This window comes from Equus quagga, chromosome 3 (assembly GCF_021613505.1).
Source record: "Equus quagga isolate Etosha38 chromosome 3, UCLA_HA_Equagga_1.0, whole genome shotgun sequence".
In the NCBI taxonomy this organism is placed as follows: domain Eukaryota; kingdom Metazoa; phylum Chordata; class Mammalia; order Perissodactyla; family Equidae; genus Equus; species Equus quagga.
The window spans coordinates 151,597,147-151,610,032 of NC_060269.1; the positions used below are offsets into that span (position 1 = coordinate 151,597,147).

At 48.1% G+C, this 12,886-nt stretch overlaps 1 protein-coding gene across 5 annotated transcripts in view; it reads right to left on the reverse strand.

Moving 5' to 3' along the window:
• AFAP1 (actin filament associated protein 1) overlaps positions 1 to 12,886 on the reverse strand; it is a 157,739-nt gene that overhangs the window by 54,507 nt on the left and 90,346 nt on the right. For all 5 annotated transcript variants that reach the window (XM_046656236.1, XM_046656237.1, XM_046656235.1 and 2 more), the window contains one exon: positions 2,391 to 2,486. In XM_046656236.1, coding sequence (XP_046512192.1) covers positions 2,391 to 2,486 — 96 coding nt within the window. The remainder of the gene's footprint in view (positions 1 to 2,390; positions 2,487 to 12,886) is intronic.

Consider the following 12,886-nt stretch of genomic DNA (forward strand, 5'->3'; position numbering starts at 1 on the left):
ACACTCAGAATGCACACACAGAGAACCATTGTGACATACACTCAGAATGCACACACAGAGAAACACTGGAATCCTGGTAATTATTTCAGTCCTAACATCTGGATGTGAGGAGCATGATTAGGACTGAAAGCGAGTATCTGAACAAGAGAGTGTAGAGCTGGAATCCCCCCATTGCAACCAGAACACCTGTGGAGTCAGGGAGATTACACCCCAGTGCCAAAGAGATGGCCAGTCAGGAGGCAAACAAAACATCTGGACAATACCAGGACACAGGGGACACACACACTCCTCTTGCAAGGAGAGGTCCAGGCAATGCTGGCCAGGCTGGCAGACAGAGACAGGTGCCTGCAGTCCTGTAGGGCAGGGGGCGGGGGCAGAGCCGCAGTGAAGGAATTATGGCCTTTACTGGAAACTGGTGTGTGCCAAGTTCCAGCAAGGAACGACTGAAAGCCAGGCTGCCCCAGCTCTCACGCCAGGGAGCACCCCTGGGACCCAGGCCAGGAGGTCCAGCCAGGCACTCACAGCACAGCCTGAGAAACCAAAGATAAGGAACGGTGAGGAGGGGCTCTGATGCAAGGCTCTTGGGATGGGAAACAGGACCAACCTTCTGCGAAGCAATTTGCTAGGCAACATGAATCAAAACCTGTAAAAAAAATTCTATCCTTTGGTAATGAAGTAATCCAGCTTTCAGGAGTCTATTCTCAGGTGACAGTCAGAGAAGCAGCAAAGACTTATGTGAAAGACGCCAAATACCATGTTATTTTAAACTGCCTAAAAAGAAAAAGAGCCAGACTGGGGTGGGGGAGGAGTAACACAAAAGATATTAGAGTCATACGAATTTGCTATTAGTCAGCTGATGAAAATGCCAAAATGCTTGTTATTTGTTATGAGTTTTCAAAACCTAGAAAATTGTTAATAGTCTATAGGTAGGTGAAAAAAAGCAGCACAAGAAATTCTATGTGTCAGATTATCTAAACTACAGAGAAACACGTGAATAGGAAAAAACTAAAGACATGCAGAGTGTCGAGAGGAGTGGCCTCATCTAGGCGGCTGACTCCTGAGAGACATTATTCCTCTTACTTCTGTTTCTCCCAACTGTCTCAATTTCCTACACTGAGCAGGTATTAGTTTTATAACCAGGACAAAAGGCAGCAAGGCCGCTATGTCACAATGTCAGAATGAGGGCTGTGAGGCTCCCCGCATGTGTCAGCTCAGAGCGGGCTGTAGACGGACTAACATTTAAATTGGTGGACTGTGTCTGAGTAAGCAGACTGAACTCCCTACTGTGCGTGGGCCTCACCCAATCAGTTGAGGATCTGAACAGAACTAAAAGAGCAGCCTCTGTGAGCAAGAGGGAATTCTCTGGAAGACTGCCTTCAGACTCCATCCGCACCAGCGACTCTCCTGGGTCTCCAGCCTGCAGGCCCACACTGCAGATTTCGGACTTGCCAGCATCCATAATCATAGGAACCAATTCCCTATAATAAATCTCTTCATATACATATGTGTGTGTGTGTGTATGTGCATATAGATATATGTACACGTATGTGTGTTTATATCTATATATACGTATGTACATCATCTTATAATACATTTTATGTTTATATTTTATAACATATATAAAATGTATATGCATACACACATATATTATACACACACACATCCCCCCCCCCCCCCCCCATTGGTTCTGTTTCTCTGGAGAACCCTGACTAAAACAAAAACAAAGAAGGATCTGTTTATCGGTGGAGGGTGCTAAACGGAGGACTGAGAAAGGTCCTAGCACACAGGCCGCCTACAGAACTGCGCGGCAGGAGGCCAGGGCTCTCCAGGGAAACGGGAACTCGCACGTCCAGACAAAGCACGAGCAGTGAGAGCTGGGCGTGTGGCATGACAGTGACGGGTTTATACACTTCTGGCAAGAAGGGCTCATCCTCGCACCCCCTCCCACCCCGCACTGCTGTGCTCTCATCGTGCCTTCCAACAAGCAAATGAGCACCAAGCAGAGGGGGACCAATACCTGGGCTGCTGGGAATAAACCTTTGGGCAAGTATACTTATGCAGCGCCTGCTGTATTCCAGGAGTCCACAGACCTGGTGCAGATTTCAACTCTGCCATGTCACAGCAGGGGACCTTGAACACCTTCAATCCATTAGCCCATTCAAACCCCCTCCTGCATCTACAGCTGGGAATAATGAAACTAACATGCAGTCTGTACAAGGACAAACTCAAGCTTCGCACACAGTAGGCCCTGGAAATGCACAGGAAGCAGGATTACATGCTTTTTTCTTTTTCTTTTTTCCAACTAGCAGTGCTAAAATTCTCAGAGAATGTTGTCGAAACTTTGAGGGAGGCCTAAGGTTACTATTCCCAGAAAGAAACAGGCCCCTTACCTTCTCCAGTTCTGCCTTGTGCACCGGAGAGCTGGACGGCGGGGGACATTCCAGGTCCGCGGGCCCACTGCAGCCGCTGTAGACTTCTCTGATCACCTGGAGTGAGTGCAGACACTTCTGAGTGCGCGCAGAGGCAGAGGCCCCGCATCAGGGACGCGCGCCCGAGGTGCACCGACAGGAGCTGTTGTGGTAGGAAACCCGTCGGATCGACGCACCCGGCTTTCAGCTCCAGGATGCCAGACGCTCATTTTCATTCACTCCCTCATCACTCATTCCTTCAGCACAGGTCTGTTCAGCCCGGGCACTGACACAGGTTCTGGGATACAGGGGGGAACAGCACACACAACTGTCCTGCTCTCCTGGGGCGTCCATTCCAGCCAATGCAGATAGCACTGTAGACAAGGACCATCTCCCTTCAATGAAGGTAAGCAACGTAAGACAGCAGTAAGTGCTGCGAAGAACAAAAGGTGGCCTTTAACAAAAATGGGGTGGCTGATTTAGATCAAGAGAGCCCTTACTGGGATGACATTTAAGCTGCGAGCTGAAGAGCCAGAAGGACCCGGCCACACGAAGAACTGCTGGAAACAGTCCTAGGCAGGGGGAACTACTGGTGCAAAGGCCCTGTGGTGGATGTGAGGTGGGAAGGACAACCCAGAGTGCTGTGTGAAGCAGGAGATGGGGTAGGAGAGGCCAGCAGGAGCCAGGCCACATAGTGCCTTCAGGCCCGGCGAGGAGGCTGGATTTCACATAAGCGCAATGAGCAACCTCAAGAGCTCCTCAAGGACAGGAGCGACAGGAGTCACTTTCTGGAAGCAGCATAGCACAGAGGTCAGGAGGACAGGCTCCAGAGCCTGGCTGTCTGTGTTTTCATCCTGGCAGTAACTCTGGGCGTGTTAGTTAACGGCCCGTGCTGCAGTCCCCATGTGGAAGTGCAGAGGCAGCAGTCCCACCTTCTAACAGTAAACGCCTGAAGCAGCGCCTAAAACGCCCGAGCGCCCTGTCATCACAGCCGGCAGACGGCGCTCACTGCGGTGGGAAGACGCAGTGACACAGGAGTAAGAAAGAAGTACAGGAAAATGGGTTAGAGGCCACCGCTGCAGCGGTTCACATGAAAGACGGTGGTCGTGCAGGCTGGAGCGACCGCAGGGAGACAGAGAGAAGTGAATGGCTTCAGGACGGATTCTGGAGGAAGAAGCCACAGGCCCTGCTGATGGACAAGATAGGGGCTTGAGAGAAACGGCCAACTCCAAGATGACTCCTGGGGCTCTGTCCTCAGCGACAGTGATGCTGCTGATTCAGATGCAGGAGACGGAGAGAGACAGGTCGGGTGGAAGAGAAGTGAGGTGGATAAGTTTGGAGGCAAGGGCAAATTTCCAGTCAGAGCTAGAAAAAACTAGAGAGTTCCTGGCAAAGAGCTGACGCTCACGGCATCACCAAGGATGGGGGAGTCGCTGGGGGGACGGCGAGACAGAGCAGATGGAGAGCCAAGAGGAAGACGCAGAGCCGGTCCGCACGGGAGTAGACTCAGAGGGGCGAGGCTGGTGAGAGTCTGAGCTGGAACGGACGGGGGAGCAGGCAGCACACCAGGAGAGCGCACGTCCAGGGAGAAGGGAGGAGGAGGCAGGGCTGGGAGGGCGTCCGACACATGAGGCTTCTGACAAGGTTCTTGTAAGGGAGGCGGAGAGTTTGGGGGGCAGGGACATGACTGGAGGGGACACCTAGGGAGGAGATGAGCAAAGGAAGACTTTTCAGATTTTCAGAGACAGGAGAGGGGACCGGGATCCAGAGAGGGCAGGGGAGGATGCAGAAACACACCTGGTGGTGGGAGTTTGCGAACGCTCCTGTCTGACCAACTCTATCTGCTCAGTGAACTGTGAGGCAAGAACAACCGTCACTAGCTCAAAGTTGTCACCTCTCTGTGCCTCAGTTTCCTCGCTAGCAAAGGACAGAGTGTGAAGATGATCTGTCTTGCTATTTAACTACAGTTAAGAGAAAATGAGACCCTACATGCAAAATGCCTCCGCCAGCATCTGGCATACGTACATTCAAAACCCGGCGGCCGCTAGCATCATGGACATTGTCACTACTGTGAGCCTCCTTATGACTTACGCTGAGAGCTCAGAAAATGACCCGGCCTGGACTGAGAGGTGTGGGGATCGGCAGTGTGTCACTATCGATCCTCGGCACCACGCTGTTCACAGCCTCCCCTGCGCTCAGCCACCGTCCCTTCCATCGTCACTGAGCTCCTACAATGAGCTGGGCGTGGTTCTGCTGGCCGGGCATAAGCAGTAAACAAAACAGACAAGGTCCCCAGGTTGGTGCAACTTACATTCTTGCAATGGAAAAGTTAGCAGGCAAATCTTTCAAAATGTCTTCTATTCTTTTTGAAACGAAATTGTGCTTTGAGTTCAACCCAAGCGCCTTCTGGGCAGAAATGGAATGCCCCGGTCCCAGATATCTGTGCGGTAATTCTGCAACATGATCTCAGCAGACATATCCAAATGCTCTTGGCTTCCACTGGTCCCGGGATTCCAGCCAGAACCGACAGGAGACCAGGATAGTGTTTCCAGCCATTTTGCTGCTCAGCTGTTTTATGAAAAAACAATGGAGCGATGTCCACACTTGAGACTAAAACAGGATAAAAGGAAAGAAAAAACCCAGCGAGCTTGCCGCCATGTTTTTCTCGTTGTTGATTCAGAGGGGTGAAAGCACACCCAAAGGTGACATCCACTCACTGACCCCCTCCTTCCACGTCTGAAAGGGAGGGTGTCAGCTGCTCTCCCAGCTGCTCTGTCCTCACTGCTTTCACGGTGGCTTCTTCTGTAACAGGTATGTAGGCCTCACCTCCCCAATGTGTTTATTCAATCTTCAGTTGGTGAGACAAATTTTTATTTAAGGACAAGATTTTGCCTTTTCTCTAGGGAAAGAGTATAATACAATGGAAAACTCCTGGGCTTTTGTGTCAAACAGAAATGGGGTTTAAACCCCAATTCAATGACATGCTACACATGTGAGGTGAGCAATGGAGACTTTGAGCCTGACTCCCTCCTCCAGAACATGCACAAAAGGACGCCTAGGGGCACTGAGAAAACTCCAAGATGAAGCCAATGTGCAGCACCCAGCCCAGTACTTCTCCCAGAAAAGGCATTCAGGAACCTTGAGCTCTTTTCTGTGATTAGAGTGTTAAATAAATGGAAATAGGTTCAGTTATCCAGACAAAGCTGAAATTCACAAGTCCTGCATTTCGCACTAAAAGCTGAGCCCCACAAGACACAACGGACAGACACCTCTCTCTGGCAAGAGGTTTACTCAGAAGACAGCTGTCTTTCTTCTCTTTCCTTTTTCTTTTGTTTTAAAGGGGGAAGGAGCCACAAAGCCCCTTGGCAGTCCTGCTCCAGTCGTCCCTACCAGCCACTCAGGTGTGGCCGCTGAACGCTGTCTTTCGGGGGAGGGGGTTTTTTTCTCATAGCTAAACAGGACTGTCCTCCAAAATTCTGCCCAGGTGACCAGGAAGCCTGCTCTGACCCTCACATGGGGTACATGGTGTGGCTGCGCCTCGACACGGCCAGAGACAGCATGCAGTCCTGTCAGACGCTGGTCACACGCATCATGTATTCACAGGTCTGTTCCTTCTATCAAGCTGTGCTCATTTTCATGGAAGGGGTCCCGCCTTGCTTATTTCAGTATTCCCAATGCCTAGCACATAACAGCAACTGAAGAGAGTTTGATTAAAGAAAAGGAGGGAATGAAGAAATAAACTGGACTAGAAATTTTCTATGGAGAAAAGAATGAATGAAAAACAGAAGGAAAGAACCCAGGCAGTTATGTAAAATAAGTAAATCCTCATAAAGTCCCCAGTCCTCTGCACAGATTTCTGAAATCCTCAGGGGAAAAATTTTTTTTAGAAAAACAAGGGCAAGCAGACGAAAGCCGTGCCTGAGCACCAGCACCCACCCTAGCTGATCCCACATGCTGGGTCCTGGCCACCGGACCACCCCCTTCTCTCCTCCCTGTTCCAAATCCGGCTCCATTCTGCCAGCAAACAGAGGTTTGGGGAACCGAGTAATCGCTGAAGTGGCCCGATGCGGTCACCTGTCCGTGGAAGCTGACGCACGCGACCACCTTCCCTGAGAAGCCTTTCCCAATAAACCCACCCACACACCTGCAGGCTTAGAAGACTGTGCAGACAGACCGTGCAGTTCTATTCTCTATTATTCTTCCCCCTGCTAGAAATTACATTCCTCGCGGAGAGTGTGGTGTCCCCACAGTGCTTACGAAAGAGATGGGCATTCGGCAGACCAGAGGAGACCCAGACATACCAGGGCCAGGCTGCGGGGTACTCATGGCACCCTGACACCACGAGATTATTTAAGTTCCCTGAACTGAACAATAATTATGTCCCGGCACAGAGGAAGGCACTGTTGAGAAGAGCAATAAGCACAAGCCAGTCTTTACCTCCACGGTTTCTACCACCAGCCAGTTGGATTATTTCAGAAACTGATGGGGCAGGCCCGGTGGCGCAGTGGTTAAGTGCGCACGTTCCACTTCGGCGGCCCAGGGTTGGCTGGTTTGGATCCTGGGTGCGGACATGGCACCGGTTGGCAAGCCATGCTGTGGTAGGCGTCCCACATATAAAGTAGAGGAAGATGGGCATGGATGTTAGCTCAGGGCCGGTCTTCCTCAGCAAAAAGAGGAGGACTGGCAGCAGTTAGCACAGGGTCAATCTTCCTCAAAAAAAAAAAAAGAAAAAAAAGAAATGGTCTTTCTACTCCGATCTCTATGTATGGCCAAAGTGCCCCTGCAGATTAACTTAGAGGTAACAAATAAAGAGTTTATCACCCAAATTCTTTGAACAGCCACAAATGAGGTTTTTGCAATAATATGTTTGTTTTTAAAGTGCCATGTTCTATGAGAAGTTCAATATGTATTTAAGAGAATTGGAAGCAAATTCAGAATCAGAAATCCTTCAAAAAACAAATTGTTATATGTTCTGTGGTATTTTTGTTTGCTTTCGACTTGAGCCCTCAACTCCAGAAACACAATCTCTGCACATTTTTTAAGGAAACCTGACCACTCTGCTTCTGGGAACGTTGGCTCGTGTCTTCTGACTGACCCCTGCAAACTGGCTCATGTTTTCAGGAGCTGTACACATTCTCACACACAAGCACACACACACACACAGTCAGCTAATTTTGGCAAGAGCTGCTGGTAATGGAAGTTGCAGAGCAAAACGAGAGGAACAAAGGCGGCAGCGACTCTTGATGAAGCATGTGTCTAGTCGTGTCCCGGCCAAACGGGCCTCATGCTTTTCATACCTGACCAAGGGTGTGCGTGACCGACGGAAAAGGCCTCTAATGGGTACATGAAAGCCGTGTTTCAAAATACTGAGAGTCTGGATAATAAGTTGAGGACAATATGGGATAAGAGGAGTTTATATTAATGAGAGACTTGGCGTTTGTTTCACGACACAATTCATGTTAGTTGTTAGAGTTTTTACAGAGACCCCTAAGGGCTGACACTAATAAATCACTTATATTTCAACCGTTTTGTACAGTTCCAAGGGTGCATGTATGTGGCTTTTTCATTCTGCCTTTTCGATTAATTCTGATCAGCATTATTTCCATTTGATAGGTTAACGGGAAAGAGTTTGGTGATCTGAAATATCGTAATCAGTTAAAGGCATGCCTGGACTACACTCCAGATTCCCAGACCCTCCATCCGCTCTCCCCCACTCTCATAGGCTCTCATCCAGACGGATACGGCTTATTCCTTTCATGAGAGTTCTTTAATTTAAAAAAAACCTACTTCAATCATAAAGAGGTGGCCTTTACAAGTTGAAATAAAAAGCCATGATGACAGCATTGACTTATTTCACATAAAACTATGATTTCAAAGTTTTACATCATTTAGAAAAAATAGAACAAAGTTGGAAGACACATACTAGCTGAGCTTAAGACTATAAAGTTGCAGCAATTGAGACAATGTGCCTTCGATATGAGGGTCTAAAAACTGACTAAAGAAACCAAACGAGGAGCCCAGAAAAGAACCCACACGCACGATCACCTGATTCCTACGGTGATGAAACAAATGACTGTCTACACGGAAGAAAGTAAATCTTGACCCTACATCTCATCCTATACATGAAAGTCACCATGGATGAGTCAGAGGCCTGTGTGTGAAGACAGAGCCACAAAACTTCCAGAAGGAAACATAAGCACTATCTTGGTGACTTGAAATATGCTAAGACTTTTCGGGCAGAAGTGAAAAAGTAGTGACTACAGAAGCAAAGACTGAAATACTGGATTTTGGATTTAACAATTTCTGCTCACCAAAAGGCACCATGAAGGAGGATAATTTATATATTAATCAGAGAGTCATTCTTTAAGGCAAGAAATATGTAGAGAAAAAGGGACATTTCATATTCTTGAAAATGTTTTAACTACCATTAAGACATGACCATTTAACATTTGTATGTGGGGCCGGCCTGGTGGCATAGTGGTTAAGCTTATGCGCTCTGCTTCAGCGGCCCAGGGTTCTCAGGTTCGGATCTCAGATGCGAACCTAGCACCACTCATCCAGCTACGCTGTGGCAGCGCCCACATAAAAAGAAATTGAGGAAGACGGGCACAGACGTTAGCTCAGGGCCAATCTTCCTCACAAAAAAAATAATTAAATAAAATAAAATTTGTATGCAACAAATAACATAGCTTCAAAACATACTAAGCAAAAACTGACAGAAATAAAAAAAAAATAGATAAATCCATAACCAAAGTGGTAGATATTCCCCCATCTCTCCCTTTGAATAAGTGATAAAACAAGCAAATTATAAAAGACGTAGAAGATTTGAACACAAGAAAGACTGTAACAAAAATAAACAGACTGGCACACCAAGCAACTGCAAAGTACACACCCTTTACCAGCAAAATGGGGCATTCACCAAAACTGACTGCGTGCTGAGCAATAAATCAAGTCCACAAACTTCTGTGCTGTGAAGTCAAGGAAAGCTCTAGGACCACAGGGGAAGTGAGCTAGAAATGAACAACAAATAGATAACTTTTAAAAATCACTAAATATTTGGAAGGTAAGCAATACAGTCCCAAATAAATCATTAGGAAATCACAACAGAAATTAGAAAATATTTTGAACTGAATGATAATAAAAACACAAAAGAATGTAACTTAGAGGATGCAGCCAAAACTGTGCTTAGAGGGGAATTTACACTTTTAAATGCGTATGTAAGAGAAAAGGTTAAAATCAATTATCTAAGTATACATTTCAAGAAGTTGGAATAATTACAGAAAATTAAGCCAAAAGAAAGTAGAAGGGAACGAGAGGAGAACTTCATACAATAAAAATAATAGAGAAAAAGCAATACAGACAAAATGTGCAGGGGGTTTTCTGGGTTTTTTTTTAAAGATTTTATTTTCCCTTTTTCTCCCCAAAGCCCCCCAGTACATAGTTGTATATTTTCAGTTGTGGGTCCTTCTAGTTGTGGCATGTGGGATGCCGCCTCAGCATGGCCTGATGAGTGGTGCCATGTCTGCACCCAGGATTCGAACTGGCGAAACCCCAGGCAGCTGAAGCGGAACACACAAACTTACCCACTAGGCCATGGGGCTGGCCCCTAAAATTTGTTTTTTTGAGAGAATAAAATGGATAAACTTCTGGCAACACTGATGAAGAAGAAAAGACGGCACAGGGTATTTCAACTTTTGTTTTCTGAGGAAGATTAGCCCTGAGCTAACATCTGCCAATCCTCCTCTTTTTGCTGAGGAAGACTGGCCCTGAGTTAACATCCGTGCCCATCCTCCTCTACTTTATATGTGGGACGCCTACCACAGCATGGCTTGACAAGCGGTGCCATGTCTGCACCCGGGATCCGAACCCGTGAACCCCGGGCCGCCGAGAAGCGGAACGTGTGCACTTAACTGCTGCGCCACTGGGCCGGCCCCTCAACTTCTGATTACCATACAGAAAGGCACACAAGGCTATCACTCTCACCCTGATAAATAAAACAAAGCGCATAAGCTTAAAAAAAATCACAGCGTTTTTTAACTCATCAGAGCAGTGAGGATGCAAAGAAACTTAAATGAACTGAACTCCCACAAGTGAGGAGGCCTTCACAGAAAAGAAGTGCCCACAGCTGCCTCCTAACTGGCAGGATGGCAGGGGATGCCAGCTGAATCTCTAGCACCACACGTGGGCAAGCACATCGGTTTAGAACTCAAGGAACCTCAGTGAGAGTGAGTCCACACGCACGGCCCTCTCCTTTCCCTGCACCTGTCCTGAGTGCATGGGAACAGCCAGGAAGCACAGAGCCAAGGAAGCTGAGTTCAGGGACGTACCCCCGAGACACAAAGGACTTGGCCCAAGTGCAAAGCAGCTGCTCTGCAGAGGACGGCAGCAGAGCGGAGGGGATCCCCCCCGGGAGGTCCCGGCCTTTCAGAGGATAAGGCAGCCAACCTGCAAAAGCGAGAGACACGTCAGGGCAGGGGGATTTCTCCCAAGGCACAGAAAGCAGAGGCAAGAGTGCAGAGGACAGAGAACGGCCAAGCAAACCAACGAGCTGGCCGTCCAGCAGGCCAAAAAGTGAGCTGGCCCAGAAAGCTGGCCTCTTGTCTGTAGCACACCAAGATCTCCAGATTTTCACCACAGCGCAGACCCCAAGCCATCCGGATGGCAAACTCCCGACCCAGCCCTCAGGTCCTCTGACGGCAGCAGTAAGGGGGATCAAAGTTAGGCCGCGGCACAGGCCGGCTCTGCCCAGCCACAGGGGAGACTGAGGCAGCTGGCCCACGAGCAGCATGACAGAGGAAGGGACACACCCTTTTCTGGAGGGAATCTGAGTTGCCTCAGGCCCTGGTATTCTTTTCCACAAAGCAGGTGGCATATAACAGACACTCATAAGACCAATTCAACAGACGCAGACCCAGAGATGATCCAATGTTAGAATTATCAGAGACTTTAAAACAACCATGACAGGAACGCTAAAATAGCTAACGAAAAAGGCAGACAACATGTGTGCAGAGATGGGGAGCTGCAGAAGAGATATAAAAACTATAACAAAAAGAAAAAGAAAAATGCCAGAAATGAGAAATGGGATACCATGAAGAAGAATTGATTAGACAGGCTCACCGGTACCCTGGACACGGAGAAGGAAAGGACAGGTCAACGTGAGGATGGGTCAATTGAAAGTATTCGCCCAAACTGAAGTCACGAAAGAATGAAGGAAAACAGAACAGGGAACCCACAGTCTATGGGAATACACCAAATGACCCAACATATATACATATGTACAAATGAATTTCTAAAGGAGGAGAGAAAAATGAGGCAGAAAAATGTTTGAGGAGATAATGGCCAAAAAGATTGTAAAACTGATGAATGACATCAACTCACAGAACAAAGAAGCTCGACAAACGCTGAGAGAGATAAAGACCAAGAAACCACACCAGACACATCAGAGCCAACCGCTGACAACCAGAGAGAAGCAGCACACCTTACCAGGAGCCATGAAAACACGACTCGGGAACACGACACCAGCAATGCTAACGTCTCCTCAACAGTGAAGGCGAAATAAAGACATTTCTAGACAGTCAAAGCTGAAAGGACTTATTTCCAGAAGGTCTGCTCTACAAGAAACAACTTATTAAAAATGTTTTAATCACTTCTGTAGGGTGAAGGGAAATGACCGTGCCTGGAGGCCGGATCTTCAGGGAGGAACGGAGAGCACCAGGCAGGGCCAGTGTCTGGGTGGATACGAAAGACCTTCCTTAAAACACACACGGGACTCGGGTTCTACAGGGAGGACGCACGCAGTAAACTTGCTGAGGATTCCTCCTGGAGGACGCTGGCGAAACCACGATGATACTTTCACAGCACATTAAAATCACCTTGAAAGCTCTCCTCCACTGTATTCACTAAAGCTGCTTGAAACCACGAGATGCTGTAAAACCCCTACACTGTGACCCCCTGCAGGGAGTGGGGAAAGAGTAGGAAAAAGGTGGACGGAGTTTATCAAGGTCAGCACCAGGGGAAACTAGTGTCTTGCAGCATACAGCCAATTCCCTTAAACGCTCCCCGCGGCACAAACTCAGCTGTTTTCGGATGTTTACTAATTCATTTTGCAGTAGGGGTTACGGCAGACAACCCGCCACGCCGTTTCTTCTCTGCGGGCACACAGGAGGATGAGTCCTAGCCTCCCGAGGTCTGGACAAAGGCAATGGGAAGACGTGATGCCAACACTTGCAGCTCTGGCCCCTAAGAACATCCTGCTGTCATCCTGATTTCCAAAACGTCTTCAGCAGGAGCTTGCAAGTTTACTGAGATGCAGAAGCAGCAGCGTAGTAATAACAAGGACAAAAGCAGCAACAGTAACAGCAGCTCACGCTGACACGTGTGCTCACTACACACAGGGGCTGCTCCACACGCTTACAGCTTAACTGAATATTACTGTATCTTCACAACAACTCCAGAAAGCAGATACTATTATTAACCCC